This window comes from Cetorhinus maximus, chromosome 1, assembly GCF_964194155.1.
Source record: "Cetorhinus maximus chromosome 1, sCetMax3.hap1.1, whole genome shotgun sequence".
Classification (NCBI taxonomy): Eukaryota; Metazoa; Chordata; class Chondrichthyes; order Lamniformes; family Cetorhinidae; genus Cetorhinus; species Cetorhinus maximus.
This window is the reverse complement of record NC_135879.1, coordinates 62,463,545-62,484,948: the sequence shown is the minus strand read 5'-3', so window position 1 is coordinate 62,484,948 and position 21,404 is coordinate 62,463,545. Positions and strand designations below refer to the sequence as shown.

The 21,404-nt window shown below is 44.6% G+C and overlaps 1 protein-coding gene across 1 annotated transcript in view; it reads left to right on the top strand.

The window, feature by feature from the left end:
- The window catches only part of lrba (LPS-responsive vesicle trafficking, beach and anchor containing), a 913,498-nt gene that overhangs the window by 371,083 nt on the left and 521,011 nt on the right, over nt 1–21,404 (top strand). The window contains exon 34 of the mRNA XM_078541260.1: nt 299–363. Coding sequence (XP_078397386.1) covers nt 299–363 — 65 coding nt within the window. The remainder of the gene's footprint in view (nt 1–298; nt 364–21,404) is intronic.

Below are 21,404 nucleotides of genomic sequence, written 5' to 3'. Positions count from 1 at the left end.
AACTCACTTAAGGTTTGATTCAACTGAGGTTTATTTGGAAGTTGTTTAGTCTAGGGTGTTCCTTGGTAATTGTGTGTGAAGTGGATAATGCTAAATTATATCATGATAAATGTGTTTTATTCTCTCTTTCGGCAATTTTTATCTTCACTAATTATAAAGTAAAGATTTGTAGCAAATGTCAGTCAATTGGCAGTGATGGTGTGAAGGCCATGGACCATATGGATCACATGGCAACCAGATTTATTTCTGTTTCATTTGGGAAGAACTCTCTGATTTTTTTTTCCAATTTTTATTACAGGAATGGCAGAACTCCATTCAGAAAAATGCTGGTCTTGCATTTATTGAGCTTGTTAACGAAGGAAGGTAATGTTGTTTTAGTATTTTTTATTCTAAGAGGTACATCTTTGTTAAATGAAGCTTTTAGTTACCAAAGAGTTTGCAGTATATTCCAATACGTCCATACACACGTGGATGACTGATGCAAGATTTCCAACTTCAGAATTCAAAGGTTCATAACACCTGTGTTAGTGAGCAAATGCCACTGTGATCTATGTCTCAAGGTGACTGCTGCCAAACTTTTCAGCTGTAGGGCAGTTTTTCAGTGGAGAAATTTGTTACCCTCTGGAAAAAAAAGCATTACATCATGTATTGTGCCACTAAGAATTTAGCAGAGGTTTTGACTTTTTTTCAATACCTTTTTTTCTCCTGTTTTATAATTATGTACAAGTAAACATGGTAGTTATTTTGGATAGAGAAATACCTATTAAAAGAACTTCAGATAAGCAAATCCATTCTTCAGGCCCAATTAAGAATGCAAAGACAAAATAATACATCAACAATGTTTATTCACTTAAATCCTGTGAAACTATTTGGTCAGTATCATGTACTATATAATATATATGAAACATGCGTTGAGTAAACATGTATGAATTGTAATAGTTTGTGGATTGTCCTACCCCTGAGAATTGACTATTTTTTAAAAAAGTCTGATTCATGTGTTTATGCAACATCAGTTTTGGTTTTCTTTTTACAAAGCCATGTTACATAAATTTGGTGGAAAATAGAACCACTTTGCAAGGAAATTGTTTAAATATATTAAGTTTGCAGAAGGTTTATGATGATACTTGGAAAAACATTTTTGTTGTGTAAGGGAAAACTAGAAGTTTTGCTACTGAATTTGATCCCAGGGGCCAGTGTAAAGTAACAAGGGTATTAGGTTACACTGGAAGGACCTGGCCTGTTGTTTTTTCTCATTATATGGTTCTGACCTGCTTTGACCTCTTGGAACAGAACGGTTGCTCTGAATTTGGCCCTTGATTAATATTTTATGAGCCCTGATAACACTAGGATTCTGTGCACCTATAAGAGAGTTGGTAAGGTCTATCTGGATTAGATGTTAATCATTAACAAATCAATTAGTGATGTAGAAGTGTAAGCAATTACCAGCCATTTTTTTTAGATGATATGTGCTAAGGGAGCACAGCAAGGTCTTCCACCAAGTTTATGTGGTTAAATAATCCAGTCTGAAATTTTTAACTGCACTAATGGGATGGTATCATAATTCCTAATTTCACATATTCCATATATTGATTAAGTATAACCTAGCTTAAAGTGTAGGGAAATCATGTGACAAGCATGCATTTGTAAATGTCATCATGCAATACATTGCCTGCTTCAAAAACAACTCAGGTTTTTTTTTGTTCATTCGTGGGCTGTGTACATGTGTCAAGGCCAGCATTTATTTCCCAACACCAGTTGCCCTTGAGAACGTGATGGTGAACAGCCTTCTTGGACCACTGTATTTAAAGAGCCTTTAGCTATGCAGATATGGGGCCCAACAACATCTTGTGCTGAAGACTTGTGCTCCAGATCTAGTTATACCTCATCCCAGCTGTCCTAGTACATACTGGACATCATCTAATAAAAGTTATGTTTTTTGGACTTTTTCAAATTTATATATTTTAAGTGTTTTCCTTGGACAACTGCATTAGTTTAGGCACACAGAATTGGGCAGCTGCAAGGACTTATTGTAGATTAATCATATTTGATGTAGCATTCTGACAAGATGGCCATTGTGTTACACCAATAGATTTTACCTAAGGCCATTTCCTGGTTGCCTTATTTTATCTTCTGCCACTGAATTCATAACTGGAATGCAATTTTCTCTTTGTGGATGCTTGCAGAATCCTAAGCTATTATCACTTTTGCATAGAGTAATTTAGATATTTGTTTCTTGGAGTGCAAGAACCTGAAGAATGCTGATAACTGAGCAGTAGATAACCAAATGTATGGTTGGGTAGAATGAAAGCAGAGTGCTGGAAATACTCAGCAGGACTCGCAACATCTGTGGAAAAAGAAAGTTAAATGTTTTGAGTCGAATATGACTTCAGAACCGAAGGAAGGCAGAAATGTGTTGGGTTTTATGCCATTGAAAGGGGGGTGGGGAAAGAAGAACATAACATAAGATATAGGAGCAGGAGTAGGCCATTCTGCCCATCAAGCCTGCTCCGCCATTCAATAATATCATTGCTGATCTGATTGTGGCCTTAACTCCACTTTCCTACTTTCCCCAATAACCCTTTATTCCTATGTCAATCAAAAATCTGTCTAAATCAGCCTTGAATATATTCAATGACCCAGCCTTTACTGTTCCTTGAAGAAGGGAATTCCTAAGGTCAACAGCCTTCTGAGAGAAGAAATTCCTTCTCGTCTCCATTTTAAATAGGAGATCTCTTATTTTTAAACTGTGCCCCCTAATTCTAGATTTCCCCCATGAGAGAAAACATCGTCTTATCATCTACTCTGCCAAACCCCCTCAGAATCTTGCATGTTTCAACAAAAGGGAAAGTCTGGGTTAGGATAGAGAATGGGAGAGATTAAATGATGAAGATGTCATGGAACAAAAGACAAATGGAGTGGTAATGGTTGTAGTAAAGAAAGAAAGCATTTGTCCAGAGTGTGAATGGCAGAAAATGAACAGCTCTGACGGAAAGCTAAAACAAAATTAAACTGGCACGTGGCAAAAAAAATCTAAATGGGGGTCAGAGTCCTTGGAAATTGTTGAACTTAGTGTGAGTCCAGAAACTGTCAAATGCTGAATTAGAAGATGAGGTGCTGTTCCTTGAGTTTGACTTGAGCTTCACTGGAACACTGTAGCAGGCTGAGGACAGAAATGTAAGTGCGAAAGCAAGATGGTGAATTAAAATAGTAACGAACTGCAAGCTCAGGGCCATGCATATGGACTGAGTGGAGGTGTTCTGCAAAACAGTTCTCCATTCTGCATTTGGTCTCCCTAATGTAGAGTAGACCACATTGTGAGCAGCGAATGCAATACGCTAAATTGAAAGAAGTGCAAGTAAATTGCTCCTTCACCTGGAATGAATGTTTGGGGCCTTGGATAGTGAGATAAAAGAGCAGGTGTTACATCTCCTGTGACTTCATGGGAAGGGGACAAGGTGTTGGGAATGATTGAGGATTGGATCACAGTGTTATGGAGGGAATGGCCCCATCTGAATGCTGACAAGGGAGGGAAGGGGCAGATGTTTTTGGTGGTGACGTCATGCTGCAGGTGGCAGAAATGGTGGAGGATGATCTTTTGAATGTGGAGGCTGGTGGGGTGGAAAGTAAGGACATGGGGAATCCTATCATGGTTCTGGGAGGGAGGGGACAGGCTGAGAACAGAAGTGCAGTAAATGGGTCTGTCATGTTTGAGGCCATGTCAACCACAGTAGTTTTGGGAGGAGGGGAATCCTTGATTGAGAAAAAGGAAGACATATCAGAAATGCATCAAAACAGATGCGACAGAGATGCATGGCGATCTCGCGGAAGGCAGTGTGTGATGAAACATAGTTGAGATAGCTGTGGAGGTCTGTGGGCTTACAGTGAATATTAGTAGATAGCCTATCCCCAGAAATGGAGATAGAGAAGTCGAGGAAGGAAGGGAAGTGTCGGCTATGGACCATGTGAAGGTGAGAGAAGGTGGAAATTAGAAACAAAGTTGAAGCTTACTTACAAAGTTGAACCGCCTCCTCTTCACCATGGATGTCCAATCCCTCGATACCTCCATCCCCCGCCGGGATGGTCTGATCGGTCTCCGTTTCTTCCTCGAACAGAGGCCCAAACAATCCCCATCCACCACTACTCTCCTCCGTCTGGCTGAACTTGTTCTCACACTGAACAATTTCTCCTTAAACTCCTCTCACTTCCTCCAAATAAAAGGTGTGGCTATGGGTACCCGCATGGGCCCCAGCTATGCCTGTCTCTTTATGGGGTATGTGGAACATTCCTTGTTCTAGTCCTACTCCGGCCCCCTCCCACAACTCTTTCTCCGGTATATCGATGATTGCTTCGGTGCTGCTTCCTGCTCTTGTCTGGACCTGGAAAAATGTATTAATTTTGCTTCCAATTTCCACCCCTCCATCATTTTCACATGGTCCATCTCTGACACTTCCCTTCCCTTCCTTGACCTCTCTGCCTCAATTTGTGGTGATAGACTGTCCACTAATATTCATTACAAGCCTACCGACTCCCACAGCTACCTCAACTACAGCTCCTCACACCCCGCTTCCTGTAAGGAGTCCATCCCATTCTCTCAGTTTCTTCGCCTCCGTCGCATCTGTTCTGATGATGCCACTTTCAAAAACAGTTCCTCTTACATGTCTTCCTTCTTCCGTAACCAAGGTTTTCCACCCACGGTCGTTGACAGGGCCCTCAACCATGCCTGGCCCATCTCCCGCGCAACCACCCTCACACCTTCCTCTCCCTCCCAGAACCATGAGAGGGTCCCCCTTGTCCTCACGTCACCCTGCCAGCCTCTGCATTCAAAGGATCATCCTCCGCCATTTCCGCCAACTCCAGCATGATGCCACCACCAAACACATCTTCCCTTCACCCCCCCTGGCGGCATTCCGCAGGGATCGTTCCCTCCGGGACACCCTGGTCCACTCCTCCATCACCCCCTACACCTCAAACTCCTCCCACGGCACCTTCCCATGCAACCGCAGAAGGTGCAACACCTGCCCCTTTACTTCCCGTCTCCTCACCGTCCAAATGCCCAAACACTCCTTTCAAGTGAAGCAGCATTTCACTTGCACTTCCCTCAATTTAGTCTACTGCATTCGCTGCTCCCAATGCGGTTTCCTCTACATTGGAGAGACCAAACGCAGACTGGGTGACCGCTTTGCGGAACACCTTCGGTCTGTCCACGAGCATGACCCAGACCTCCCTGTCACTTGCCATTTCAACACTCCACCCTGCTGCCATGCCCACATGTCCATCCTTGGCCTGCTGCATTGTTCCAGTGAAGCTCAATGCAAACTGGAGGAACAGCACCTCATCTTCCGACTAGGCACTTTATAGCCTTCTGGACTGAATATTGAGTTCAACAATTTAGATCATGAACTCTCTCCTCCATCCCCACCTCCTTTCCGGTCCCCCTTTTTTCCAATAATTTATATAGATTTTTCTTTTCCCACCTATTTCCATTATTTTTAAATGTATTTCCATCCATTGTTTTATCTCTGCCTTTTAGCCTATTTCGATCCCTTCCCCCCACACCACCCCCAGTAGGGCTATCTGTATCTTTATTATCACATTCCTTAGATAATATCACCAACTTCAACACCTCTTTGTCCTTTTGTCTATGACATCTTTTAGTTATCTCCACCTATCACTGGCCCTCTATCCAGCTCTACCTGTCCCACTCCCCCTTAAACCAGCTTATATTTCTTTTCTATTTTTCCTTAGTTCTGTTGAAGAGTCATACGGACTCGAAACGTTAACTGTGTTCCTCTCCGCAGTTGCTGTCAGACCTGCTGAGTTTTTCCAGGTATTTTTGTTTTTGTTTTGAAGCTTACTAGTTCCTGGCACCAGCACAGTCTTCAATGTACCGGAAAAAGAGTTGAGGGAGGAGGGCTGAGTAGGACAGGAACAAGGGATGTTCCACATACCCCACAAAAAGATGGGCATAACTAGGAACCATGCAGGTACCCATAATGATGCCTTTTATTTGGAGGAAGTGAGACAAGTTAAAGGATAAATTGTTCCATGAGCGAACAAGCTCAGCCAGGTGAGGGAGGGTGGTGGTGGATGGGGAGTGGTTCGGACACTGGTCAAGGAAGAAAGGAGAGCCCTCAGACCTCCCTGGGGTGAGTAGGAGGTGTAGGGAGATTGGATGTCCATAGTGAAGAGGAGGTGGTTAGGGTCCGGGAACAGGAAATGGTTGAAATGACATACGGTGTCAGAAGAGTCATGGATGTAGATAGGAAGAGACTGGACAAGGGGAGAAAAATGGTGTCAACATAGGAAGAGATAAGTTCGGGGGGGGCAGGAACAGGCTGAAAAGATAGGTCTACTAGGACAGTCCTGTTTGTGATTTTGGAAAGGAGGTATGAAAAGGTCTGCTTGGTGTTGGGGGACTATAACGTGGGAATCTGTGGAGGGAAGATCTCCAGAGGAAATGTCAGTGATAGTCCTGAGAACTGTGGCTTGATGTTCGGTGGTGAGATCATAGTCCAGGGGGAGATGGGAAGAAATGTCTGAGAGTTGGCACTCAGCCCCTAAAAGGTAGAGATCAGTATGCCAGACAACAACAGCACCACCTTTGTCAACAGGTTTGATAGCAATGTCTGTGTTAGACCTGAGAGAATAGAATGCAGCAAGTTCAGAGAGAGACAGTTAGTGAGAGAAATTAATATGGCTGATGTGATGCCAACAATTCTCAATGTAAAGATCAAAAGCGGGTAAGAGGCCAGAGGGAGGGGCTCAGATGGAGGGAGAATACTGGAGGTGGGTGAAAGGGTCTACTGGTCTGGGGGACGATTACTAGTTGAGTCAATGCTGGATGATTGCTTGCAGAGAAGAATCACATTGGGAATGTTAAGGATTAAAGAAATAATAACAGCAACTTATATTTGTATAGTTCCTTTAACATAATGGTATGCTCCAAGAATAAGGGGTATGGCAGGAAGGCAGACAGATGGGATTGGGATGACTGCTCATGTGAAGCATAAATATTGATACAGTTTAAGGAATAAAAACCTGCAGCTGTGTGTCTCCTTCACGGTCCATTGATTCCACATTGGTGCACCCCTCTGCTGAAGGGCCTAAAGTGGATGGACATTTCCAGTGCTTCCACAGCAAGTGGCCATAGATCTCGTGAGATTCTTGAATGGGTAAGGATGTGATAGCAGCACTTTGAAATTCACTGGTATTTAGAAAACCTAGGCGTGGAAATGTTTCTTGTAGAAAGTTTGGTCGAAAATAATCTTGAAAATCTTCATGACACATTCTTCCAGGCTGAGATAATGGGCTGGATTTTTGGTTTTAGCCAAGAGCGGGAACTGAGCGACTGGGAGTCCAAGATACCAGTGACAGCCAGCATTCCAATTTCCTAATGTTGTTCCCAGGGCCAGCCACATTCACGAAGGTAGGGGGAGAGTAGTCCCGGGATCCTGTCTGGTCCTTGATTAAGGCCAGTAAAGCTGATTTAAGGAGCTTGTAAATGATGAATGTTTTGATTTTCGCCGAGATGCACCGGCTGCTCACACTGTGTGGGGAAGATCAGGGAAGGGAGGTGGCTACACACGGGAACCAGCCATGGCTGCCCCAGGGAATTCCCTGGGCCCCATAAAAAGGTGAGTGGTGCAGAGGGAGCCTAACCATTGACAAACAGGAGCCCTTGGCACAGCACAGGCAGCATAGAGAGTGGGCAGTAAGCACTTGGGCAGTGCAGGGGTTTGTCACCCTCCTGGTATCATCGGGGCCTAAAAACAGGGAGCAATGCTGCCAGGGATGTTTGGGTGGTTACCTGGCCACAAGGAAAACAGCAGCTGGCAACGGGAGCAGAACTCTCAGATTTTGGGCCCAGTGGCAATGAGGTCATGCCCTCAGGATCTTCTGGCAAAGATGGAGCTACCTGGAGATGACCAAGAACCTGTGCTGCAGGAGACTGCGATTCCCAGGCAGACAGTCACTGTTATCTGTGCCTCTGTTGCAGAAGACCTCACATCTCGTACGACTAGCTGTCATGCCCTCCCAGTAGCCATTAAAGCCTCTGTGGCCTTGAACTTTTTTGCCTCTTGCTCCTTCCAAGGATCAGCTGTGGACCTTGAAGGCATTTCCCAAAAGGTAGCGCACCACTGCATCTCACAGTTTTACTGATGCCTCTTTGCCAGAGCTGGACAGTACATTCATTTCATGACACATGTGGCCTCACAGGTCAGTTGGTTTCTCCACTGTGGCTGCATTCCCCCAGGTACAGGGCTACATCGATTCGACCCGTATGGCCATCAAGACATCGAGTGACCGTTCATCAATAGGAATGACTTCCACTTCCTCAATATTCAGCTGATCTTCGATCAGGACAAAAACTTCCTCTCTGTGTGACCTCGCTTTCCTGGCAGCTGTTGTGACTCCTTCATTATCATCCAGTTGGTAGCTGCACTCCAAATCCAAACTCCAAGGATGTATTGTAGGGGATAAGTGGTATCTCCTGAAGAGATGGCTACTCATCCCTCTGAGAGCCCAAGAGACACAGAGACAATGCAACCAAAGCCATCTGTTCACCAGGACTAACATCACTGAGTTGGTAATTGGGCTTCTCAAGGTGTGGTTCCAGTGCTTGGACAGGTGACACTCTGCAATACACTCCCTAAAGGGATCTAGCTTGTTGTGGTGGTCTGCTGTGGTCTCCATAAATGGCCCTCTGGGGGGGTATTGGATCTTGACGATGGTAAGGCCTTGTAAGGAGACAGCTCTTCAGGAGAAGAGGAGGAGCAGGGTGAGGAGGCAGATGGGGAAGGATACAGAACACAGTGGCTGCGCAGGGAGGTGATTGGGCACAGCATGGTGCTTGAAGGTCTTGTCAAGACACCATGAATGTCAAGGGTCACCTGATTCCAGAACGTTTGAACTGAGCCCCTCTGTCCCAAGATGAATGGTATGGAACTCACTCTGAAATGTTTGTGCTAACACTTCCATTGAAGAGCAGCCTGGAACATGTGAAGTCTTACCACCAATGAAGAATGCACATCAGTCTGGAAGTTTCACCATCACCACTTTGATGGACCCTTGCTCTCCTTCACTGTTTCATACCTCCTTTTATTAATGGTGGGACAAAAAAAAGTGTCTCATGTGTGGCTTCATGTCATTATTTGAATTGTATGCAGAAAGGAAAACAGTGCACAGTTGCAGCAAGAAAAAACCCTAGTCACCCACTCAGTGCTCTGGTTGACAAGGTGGCCTTCATGCTTGGCTATGCAGTGCTACCTTTGTGGCCTTGGAGGATGCGGAGGCAGCCATGTGAACTGGAGCACAGTAGCAGCGGCAGTGCTGAGGCTGCCCATTGCAACTGAGCATCTGGCATGTTGTTAGATGGGTGAAGTGCAATCCACCCCCTTAATGAGCACATTGCCCTTTGCAATCACCATCTCAACATGAATGCACGCTTCGCCATAGCTGACTTCCTCGTGGTCTGTGATCTGACTATTTCCATTGCTCTCTCCTCCATTGATGCAACAATCTCAAGGTACGGTACCTCTCCCTGTTTGGGCCCTCTCATGCATTATGGGCCTGTTTCTCCTGCAAGATCAAAAGAGAGTTATAAGCCACTGCAGTCCTCAATGGGGGCTTCTCCAATTCATTGGAGGGTGCATGTTTCATTGCTGGCACCTCTATGGCTCTGAGGCAATCTGAGAGGCCAGTAAGTGCCCTGAGCACATTCCCCATCAGCTGCTCAGGCTCCTCAGCCTGTGTGTCTGCTGGAGGGTGAATACCCAGAGGACTGTCTGAGGGTTGGGGTAGCACTCAGAATGTATTTGGCCATTGAACCTTTACCTGTACTGAATCCAAGTTCTTCTGGCCACTCTTCTGCTGCTGATGGGTCTTTGTGGCAGGCCTCCTCCTGCCCCCCACCCCCCCACCCGAGTAGCTCCCTCCTCTCCCTCATAGCCTCCATCGTCACCTCCACGCCTGAAAGTAGAGGGGTTGCACTGCCCTGTGTTCCAGGCCTCTGGCTCTTGAGACATTGTGGAAATGATGTTTTCTCTGATTCTTCAGCGTGCATTTACAGTTGAGAAAGGCTCCGTGGTGAGTTTAAATCGGACATGCACTTGTTTTGGCCCACCTCCACTCCCACCCAAATGGCTGTTAATTGGCCACCAAACCTGTCTCCATATTAGCTGGGTGGCCCATGAAACTTGGGGCCCATTTCCCTGGAGCATGCTTGGACCCAGAAATGGTCCAAGTTCTATTTCCTGCCTCTGCAATGAAAATCCAGCCCAACAGGTTTGAGATTCATAGAAATTTTAGTTTACAAGAGGGAGATGAATGTGTGACACGAACTGCCCAGGATTTCAGTGGAAGCAGTGCAACACAATTTGAGGGAGAATTGGTTAGATATTTCAGAGAGTGAATGATTGTAAGTATTCATCTTTTGGAAATGGTTAAGTTGTCTGCCTTGACTTTTCCAGTCCTGAACTTTCCTAAGTTTCTCACTATGTTTAATAGTTCCTCTCATAATGTAGAACTGCAAGAAAGCAGTTGTCATTGTGGAATTCCTTTAGAATGTTAAAGGAATGTTTGTATGGGTTTAAGTAATTTTTTCTTGGTTTGAGCATGTAAGATGCAGGACCTGCTGCTTTTAATCATTCCTGATTTCAAGAAGGAGCTAATGTTCCTTAAAGGCCCAGTGGGAAGCAAAGAATTTTACTGAACTGTTGATTATGTATTTTGTTTGGTGGGCTTTATATCAAGAGGTTTGACATGATTTTAAGATAGCAGCCAATGTAGGCCTGTGAGCACATGGGTAATGTATGACTTTGTTTTGATGTCACTGTGTCAAACTATTTGTATGATTATGGACTGGCTTGAAACTAGATAATTCTCATTGTGGTTTTATTCATCATAGCTTTAGGTTCAAGAAAGAAAGAACTAACATTTACATGGTGTGTTTCATGACCTCAGGGTGTCCAAAAGTACTTTACAGCCAATGAAATATTTTAAAAGTTTAGACATTGTTCTAATAGAGGAATTAAAGCATTAAGTTTTAATTTCTAAAGTTCATAAAATGATGAGTGTCAGCAGACTATCTCTGAACTATAAATGAGTAAGAATCTTTGGTGATTCCTCACTTTTTTTTCTCCCACCCAACCCCACTAACTTTCCAAGTTGGGGATGCTTAGGAAATATGCCCTACTGATAACCCATCTAAGACCCTCTAACTGAGCATAGATTTGTGATTAAACATAACCACATTCTTGGTCTTTATACATTTGTATTGAATGCCACGGTATATTTCCAGGTTTAAGATAATATGAAATTGATATATTTTTGGAGAAAGTGAGCTGAAATGCATAAATACAGTATTTCCAGATTGCTGTGTATCTGTACGAAAGAGAGATGATGGCAAGCAGTAGAAAGTGTGACTTATCCCAATCATGGGAATTAGTTTTTCAAAGATTTAAGTTTTCCTATATGAGCGAGGTGAAGGAAGTGGAGGATGCATAAGAGGCCAGAGTTTGAGGAATGCAGAGTTCTTGGAAGGTTGTAGGCCTGGAGGAGGTTAGAGAGATTGGGAAGGCAAGGTCATGGAAAGATTTGAACACAAAGATGAGAATTTTAAAATGGAGGCATTCAGAGTCCTAGAGCCAATGTTGGCCAGTTGAGCACAGGTGATGGGTGACCTGGATTTGGTGTGAATTGGTATACAGGCAGCAGAGATTTGGATGTGCTTCTTAAAGGGACTTAGACTAAATGGGCAAAGTATGTCAGCTGAGTTCAATGTGGAGAAGTGTTAAGTCATCCACTTTGGATCTGAGAGGCAAATTGGAATATTTTCTTGAAGGCGTGAGACTAGGAACTCTGGAAGAGCAGAGAAGCTTCGGGCTCTATGTGCACATCACAAAGCAAGTGTGCAGGTACAGAAACTAATGTGAAAAAAAGCCAATGGAATGTTGGCATTTATTTCAAGGATGTTGGAACACAAAAATTAGGAAATGGTTCCTTCAGTTGTACAGAGTCATGGCCAGGTCTCATCTGGACTACTGATCACAAAAGATAAATTCGCTTTTCAAAGGGTACAGCACAGGGACAACAGAATGATACCAGGGCTGAAAGGATTAAATTATATCGATAGGTTGCATACACTTCGTTTGTATTCCCTTGAGCTTGGAAGGTTGAGGGACAATTGATTGAGGTTTTAAAATAATAAAGGGATTCAAAGAATTACATTGAATTTTATAGCATAGAAACAGGCCATTAGGCCCAACAGATCTATGTTGGTGTTTCACGAGCCTTCTCCTACCTTGCTTCAGTGCACGCTATCAGCAAATAATTCTATTTTCCCTCATATTTATCTAGCTTCTCCTTAAATGCATCTATGCTATTCACAACAATCACTCCATGTGGTAGTGAGTTCCACATTCCCACCACTGTCTGAATAAAAAAACTTCTCTTAGATTCTGTATTGAATTTGCAAGTTTCTTCATATTCATGGCCCCTAGTTTTGGACTTCCCCACAAGTGAAAACATCCTCCCTAATAGTATCCTATCAAACTTCTTCATAATTTTAAAGACTTGTTTAAGGTTATCTCTCAGGTCCCAGCCTGTTCACCATTTCCTGATGGTTATAACCTCTTAGTTCTGGTATCATCTGTCCAAATCTTTTTTGCATATTCCGAGCGCTTTTGGGCTGTAACTTCCAAGCTCCAAAATGTCATGCCTGGGGGTGTACCCCAAAGATACGCTGGGGAACCCACCACGGAAGTTCCCAGGTAAGGTTTGCATGGCAATTGTCTGAGAAGTGCAAACTTCCCATGGGCAATTGTCCTGCACTGAGAACCATCTGAAAATGCAATTTAAATTGCAAACTTCGGATTGTTCCAAAGTTGCCCAGAAAAACTTGAAGAATTAAATCACTTCTAGCTTCTGGGTAACTATTGTACAGACATACACTGAATACCCACAGGACTCCCCTCACACCCACGAACCCCCCAGGGGACTCCCCCCCCACCCCCGACTACTCCCCCACCCCTCCTTCCATGGGACACCCCCTGTACCCCTCCTCGAGACTTTCCCTGACCACCCCCTCAGGCCTGACCCCCCCCTCCTTCCCCACGCATAAAATTGTACCCACGTACCTTATACACTTATCTTGTCAAAGACCTTTAAACCTGGCTGGACATTTAAACTTAGCTGGTTTATGGCAGCTAGTGCTTGTGCAAAAAGGGGGATGTGGCTTACTTACCTTCAACTCTGCAGCCGGACACTAGGCCCGGAGATAGGCTCCGCTGCCCAGATCTTGCCTGGCCTGAGTCAGAAGGTTGGCGAGATAGGATCACCTGGATTTCAAGGTAAGAACTTTCGAGTTGAGTGGTAATCTGACTTGATTGCCACTCCATCAAAAGTTATGGCCCTTTGTATCTATTTCATAATATGGAGACCAAAACTGTGCACAATACTCCAAACGTCGCCTCACCAAGGTCCTTTATAAGTATAACATTAACCTTTGGCTTTGAAATCTATTCCTGCAGAGATGAAACCCATACTTCGATTGTTGTTTTTGTGGCTTTGATAACCTGTGTTGTTACTTGTAATTCTTTGTGAATCTGTAACCTGAGACCACCTTGTGTCCCAACCCTATATTAACTCTTATTTTATAAGTGCTCGTTATTTCTTGTCCCAAATACGTGACCTCAGATTTATCTATAGTGAAATTAATTTACCATTTTCATGTTCTTTCTGCAAGTTTATTAATATCTTCCTTTTTTGTCACAATCTCGCTCAGATTAGCTATACTCTCCAATTTGGGGTAATTGCTAATTTTGATATTGTATTCCTAATTCCTGAATCTAACTCCTTTAATATTCAATAGAGTAAATACGGAGACACTTTTCACTGGTGGAAACCAGAACAAAGGGGTGTTGGCTGTGAACTTGGATATACCCAAAAATTGGAGCAGGAATTGTGATGTGGGGTTAACCATGCCCATTGCCTCCGACGCAGGCAGCATGTAAACTTTGTGCTACTTGCTAATTTAAATTGTTGTAGCATGCAACCAGTGCTAATGGTGCTACATGCCTGAGCAGGGGTTGCAAAATCATGAAAGGCTAACACCAGTTAAAGCTAACTTGCAAAAATTTAAAACCAGCCTACACCACCTAAAGGGAAGTTGCACGGTGGCTTGAGCCAATGCTGGAAGCCACCTCCACAACTTCCTCTTGCTCTTCCTGCAACTCTTCCTCAAAACATCATGAAATATATTTTAGGTAATGCCACCATAGATTGAATAAAAAGTTCCCTATTATCTTTGGACAAAAGTTTATAATCAATTTTATAATATCCCCCACTGCCAACTGATTTGTTTATCTTGGCCTCCTGAGGTTCCCAGCATCTCGCATGCCAGTCTTCAGCCAATTAGTTTCACAACACATGATATCAAGAAACAGCTGAGTGCACTGGATGCAGCAAAGACTTTGGATCTCAACAACATCCCTGTTGAAGACCTGTGCTCCAGTACTAGCCACACAGCTAGCAAAACTGTTTCAGTACAGCTGCAACACTGGCCATCTACCCAGAATCACAGAATTGTTACAGTGCAGAAGGAGGCCATTCAGCCCGTTGTGCCTGCACCAGCTCTCCAAAGGAGCAATTCTCGTGCCACTCTGTGATCTTTTCCCCGTAGCCCTGCACATTCTTCTTTTTGAGATAATAATTCAATTTCCTCTTGAATGCCTCGATTGAACCTGTCTCCACCAAGCTCTCAGACGGTGCATTCCAGATCTCAACCACTCACTGCGTGAAAAAGTTTCTCCTCCTGTTACCATTGCTTCTTTTACCAACTACCTTAAATCTGTTCCCTCTTCTTGATCACTCCACCATTGGAATAGTTTTTTGCTTTCTACTCTGTCCAGACCCCTCATGATTTTGAATAGCCCTATCAGATCTCCCCTCAACCTTATCTTCTCCGAGGAAAACAGTCCCAACTTCTGCAAAGATAAAAACAAAAAACTACTGCGGATGCTGGAAATCCAAAACAAAAACAGAATTACCTGGAAAAACTCAGCAGGTCTGGCAGCATCGGCGGAGAAGAAAAGAGTTGACGTTTCGAGTCCTCGTGACCCTTCAACAGAACTGAGTAAAGTCAGGAGAGGGGTGAAATATAAGCTGGTTTAAGGTGGGGGGTGGGGTGGTTGTAGGGACAAGCAAGCAGTGATAGGAGCAGATAATCAAAAGATGTCACAGACAAAGGACCAAAGAGGTGTTAAAGGTGGTGATATTATCTAAGAGAATGTGCTAATTAAGAATAGATGGCAGGACACTCAAGGTACAGCTCTAGTGGGGGTGGGGTGGAAAGACTGACAGGGCATTACAGGTACAGATTTAAAAATAATGGAAATAGGTGGGAAAAGAAAAATCTATATAAATTATTGGAAAAAACAAAAGGGAGGGGGAAGAAACGGAAAGGAGGGAGTTCGAGATCTAAAGTTGTTGAATTCAATATTCAGTCCGGAAGGCTGTAAAGTGCCTAGTCGGAAGATGAAGTGCTGCTCCTTTGCATTGGGCTTCACTGGAACAATGCAGCAAGCCAAGGACAGACATGTGGGCAAGAGAGCAGGGTGGAGTGTTAAAATGGCAAGCGACAGGGAGGTTTGGGTCTTACAGACCCAGCATCCGCAGTAGTTTTTTGTTTTTATCTCTGTGTTTAATTGACTGCCACTCCTCCTCAAGAAATGCCTACCTTGAAGAAGTACTGCTCTGCTCTCTGACAGGATTTTTGTATCTCTCTTCTGCCTTGTTCACCTTCATTGCTTTCCATTTCTCTCCTGGTGTTTGACAAGGTGTTTACTAAAACCCGCTTTCACAGCTATGTTTCCTTTCTCAGTGACTGTCTCCGTCTCCGACTTACCCCACGTGGATTTCAACTGAAATTCCATCCCTCTTGTTTTGAACCCACCCAGGATTACAGGTATCTCCGGGACATAAAACGTTTCTCGGACTGTTGTTCCCGTCGCATTCTGAGATCCACACTCAGTGCCATGCGCCGCCATATGAACAAACTCGACCTCTCCCTCCAGCAGCACCGCCGCACCCTTTTTCAAAGCTGCGCGTGCCCCCAGTTTCATTTCATTCTTCGTCTCATCCGACGCCTCAACAAGAAACTTTTTCTCTTTTTCTCAAGTGTTAAGGAACGCAAGCTCCAACAACTCATCGACACCAACACCCATCTAGGACCCTCCACCCCTGCCTGTCCCTCCGTCCCCACCCCATCTTCCAATCCCAGCCCCGGCCGTGTATTCACTATACCCCCTGACCTTCCCCTCTCCGATGCTGAACGTTCAGTGATCAGCAAAGGACTTAGTTTCATACCCTTGCGCCCTCATCTCAATGGATTTCGGGCTCGGCACGATGCTGAACTCTTCTTCCGCCGTCTTCGTCTCCGTGCTCACTTCTTTGGGCAGGAGTCCTCTCCCCGTTCAACGGATCCTTTTACCCACCTCCAATATTCTCCCTCCACCTGGACCCCTCGCTCTGGATTCTTACCTTCTCTTGATCTTTTCACTGAGAACTGTCGGCGTGACATTAGTCTTCTCAATTTCTCTGCTCCTCTCACCCATTCTAATCTGTCTCTCTCTGCACTTACTGCACTCCGTTCTCTCAGGTCCAACCCCAACATTGTCATAAAACCTGCTGACAAGGGTGGTGCTGTTGTTGTCTGGCGCACTGACCTCTACCTCGCGGAGGCTGAGCGTCAACTCGCAGACACTTCCTCCTACCTCTCCCTGGACCATGACCCCACCACTGAACATCAAGCCATTGTTTCCAGGACTGTCACTGACCTCATCTCCTCTGGAGATCTTCCTCCCACAGCTTCCAACCTGATAGTCGCCCAACCTCGGACGGCCCGCTTCTACCTCCTACTCAAAATCCACAAACAGAACTGTCCCGGCAGACCGATCGTGTCAGCCTGTTCCTGCCCCACGGAACTCATTTCTCGTTATCTTGACTCCCTTCTCTCTCCCCTTGTCCAGTCCCTTCCCACCTACATCCGTGATTCCTCTGACACCTTACGTCACATCAACAATTTCCAGTTCCCTGGCCCCAACCGCTTCCTCTTCACCATGGACGTCCAATCCCTCTACACCTCCATCCCCCACCAGGATGGTCTGAGGGCCCTTAGCTTCTTCCTTGAACAGAGGCCCGAACAATCCCCATCCACCACTACTCTCCTCCGTCTGGCTGAACTTGTTCTCACACTGAACAATTTCTCCTTTAACTCCTCTCACTTCCTCCAAATAAAAGATGTGGCTATGGGTACCCGCATGGGCCCCAGCTATGCCTGTCTCTTTATGGGGTATATGGAACATTCCTTGTTCCAGTCCTACTCCGGCCCCCTCCCACAACTCTTTCTCCGGTACATCGATGATTACTTCGGTGCTTCTTCATGCTCTCGTCGGGACCTGGAAAAATGTATTAATTTTTCTTCCAATATCCACCCCTCCATCATTTTCACATGGTCCATCCCTGACACTTCCCTTCCCTTCCTTGACCTCTCTGCCTCAATTTGTGGTGATAGACTGTCCACCAATATTCATTACAAGCCTACCGACTCCCACAGCTACCTCGACTACAGCTCCTCACACCCTGCTTCCTGTAAGGACTCCATCCCATTCTCTCAGTTCCTTCGCCTCCGTCGCATCTGTTCTGATGATGCTACCTTCAAAAACAGTTCCTCTGACATGTCCTCCTTCTTCCTTAACCGAGGTTATCCACCCACGGTCGTTGACAGGGCCCTCAACCGTGTCCGGCCCATCTCTCGCGCATCCGCCCTTATGCCTTCTCCTCCCTCCCAGAACCATGATAGGGTCCCCCTTGTCCTCACTTATCACCCCACCAGCCTCCGCATTCAAAGGATCATCCTCCACCATTTCCGCCAACTCCAGCATGATGCCACCACCAAACACATCTTCCCTTCACCCCCCTGGCGGCATTCCGTAGGGATCTTTCCCTCCGGGACACCCTGGTCCACTCCTCCATCACCCCCGACTCCTCAACCCCCACCTATGGCACTTCCCCATGCCCACCCAGAAGATGCAACACCTGCCCCTTCAATTCCTCTCTCCTCACCGTCCAAGGGCCCAAAAACTCCTTTCAAGTGAAGCAGCATTTCACTTGCATTTCCCCTAACTTAGTCTACTGCATTCGTTGCTCCCAATGCAGTCTCCTCTACATTGGAGAGACCAAACGTAAACTGGGCGACCGCTTTGCAGAACACCTGCGGTCAGTCCGCAAGAAAGACCCAAACCTCCCTGTCGCTTGCCATTTTAACACTCCACCCTGCTCTCTTGCCCACATGTCTGTCCTTGGCTTGCTGCATTGTTCCAGTGAAGCCCAACGTAAAGGAACAGCACTTCATCTTCCGACTAGGCACTTTACAGCCTTCCGGACTGAATATTGAATTCAACAACTTTAGATCTTGAACTCCCTCCTCTATCCCCACCCCCTTTCTGTTTCTTCCCCCTCCCTTTTGTTTTTTCCAATAATTTATATAGATTTTTCTTTTCCCACCTATTTCCATTATTTTTAAATCTGTACCTGTAATGCCCTGTCAGTCTTTCCACCCCACCCCCACTAGAGCTGTACCTTGAGTGTCCTGCCATCTATTCTTAATTAGCACATTCTCTTAGATAATATCACCACCTTTAACACCTCTTTGGTCCTTTGTCTGTGACATCTTTTGATTATCTGCTCCTATCACTGCTTGCTTGTCCCTACAATCACCCCCCCCCCCCCCCTCAACTTCTCTCCCCCCACCTTAAACCAGCTTATATTTCACCCCTTTCCTGACTTTACTCAGTTCTGTTGAAGGGTCACGAGGACTCGAAACGTCAACTCTTTTCTTCTCCGCCGATGCTGCCAGACCTGCTGAGTATTTCCAGGTAATTCTGTTTTTGTTCCTAACTTCTGCAATCTATTTATGTAATTGAGGTTCCTTATCCTTGGAACCATTCTCTCTCATGCCTTCAAAGCTTAAATTGTGGTGCCCAGAGCTAGGCGCAATTGTCCAGTTGAGGCTGAACTTGTGTTGTATATAAATTTAACATAAGTTCCTTGCTTTTGTAGTCTATGCCCCTATTAATAAAGCCTGTATGCATTATGAACCGCTCTCTCCACCTGTCCTACCACCTTCAATGACTTATGCACATATACACCTAAGTCCCTCTGCTCCTGCACCCCCTTTAGAATTTTACCCTTTTTTATATTGCCCCTCCACATTCTTCCTACCAAAATGAATTACTTCATACTTCTGCATTGAATTTCACCTGCCACTTGCCTGCCCATTCCGCCAACCTATCTAAGTCCTTTTGAAGTTCAATACTGTCCTCCTGATGGGTCACAGTATTTCCAAGTTTCATATCATTCTCAAATTTTGAAATTGATGTTCACCAAGGTCTAGGTTATTAATATATTTCAGGAAGAGAAAGGGTTTTTACACCAACTCCTGGGGAACCCGAACCTCCCTCGAGTCCCAAAAACAAACATCAACCACTACTCTCCATTTACTGTCAATTTTGCATCCATGTTGTCCTTTTATTCCATAAGCTATAACTTTGCTCACAAGTCTGTTATGTGGCACTTTCTCAAATGCCTTTTGGAAGTCCATGTACACCACATCAACAGCATAACCTTCATTAATCCCCTCTGTTACCTCATCAAAAAACTCCAGCAACTTCGTTAGACATGATTTTCCCTTAACAAGTCTGGCTTTGCTGGCTTTCCTTAATTAACCTGCATTTTCCCAAATGACTTTTAACTTTGTCCTGAGTTATTGTTTCTAGAAACTTCCCCACCACTGAAGTTAAATCAACTGGCTTGTAGTTGCCAGGCTTATCTTTGTACCTTTTTTTTTGAACAATGGTGTAACATTTGCAATTTACCAGTCCTCTGGCACCACCCCAAGTCGAAGCAAGACTGGAGATCATGGCCAGCGTCTCCACAATTTCCAAGCTCACTTCCCTCCATATCCTTGGATGTGTCCCATCCGGACCTGGTGCCTTATCAACTTTAAACACAGACAGTTTACCCAAGCCTCCTCCTCATCAATTTTAGACCCTTCAAGTGTCTGAACTACCTCCGCTTTCACCACGGCCTATTCAGCAACGTCATCCATTGTAAAGTAATCATTTAGTGCTTCAGCCATTCCTCCTGCCTCCATGCATAAATCCCCTTTGTGGTCCCTAATCCCTTTTATGTTAGCTGCTAGTCTCTTTTCATACTCTCTTTGCTTCTCTTACTTGCTTTTTCACTTCCCCTCTGAACCTTCTGTGTTCAGCCTGGTTGTATTACTTCCCCAGCATCTGTCATAAGCACACTTTTTCTTCATTTTAATGTCTATCTCTTTCATTGTCCAGAGAGCTCTGTATTTGTTTGCTCTACCTTTCCCCTTCATGAGATTATATCTTGACTGTGCTGAACAATCTCTTCTTTGAAGGCAGCCTATTTTTTAGTTAGTGTTTTGCTTGCTAACCTTGGTTCCAATTTATCTGGTCCTGATCCAATCATACCTGACAAAGTGGAATATTGCCTAGGTGTGTCCTGAGCACAAAAAGCAAAACGAACCCAATTCAACCACTTACACCCCATCTGTCTACTCTCAATCATCAGTAAAGTGATGGAAGGTGTTGCCGATGGTACTTTCAAGCAGTACTTAAGCTGCAATAACCTACACACGAATGCTCCATTTGGATTCTGCCAAGACCACTCAGCTCCAGACCACATTATAGCCTTGACCTAAATGTGGACTGAAGAGTTGAATTCTAGAGGTAAGTTGAGAATTGGGTGACAAGACAACAACTCTTGATGTGTATCATCATGGTGCCCAAGTAAAATTGAAGTCAATGGGAATCGGGGGTGGGGGGTTGCGGGGGGGGTGGGTGGGTGGTGGTGGGTAAGCTCTCCACTGACTGAGGTCATACCCATCACAAAGGATGATGGCTGTGGTTGTCAGATTCCAATCATCTCACCCCCAGGATATTGCTGCAGGAATTCCTCAGGTAGTGTTCTAGACCAAACATCTTAAAAGCTTCTTCATCAATGACTCTCCTACATCATTAGCTCAGGAATGTTAACACGTGTACAAGTTTTTGATGTTTTGATACATTTGTATCTAAGCAATTGGAAAAAAAATATTTACAAGTGTTGTATTTTTTCTGCTCATGTATGCGTATTTATGTTCGGTTGTCTGTTAAAGATAATGAAAATACTTTTCTGCACAGAATTTTAAAAATCTGCACATATTTCCTCGGAACATTGTTTTTGCTATTATAGACAAGACAGACTACTCAAGATGGAAGAACGTTCATAGAATTTTGCTTGTTTATTTTCAATGCCAGAAATATTCAGAACTG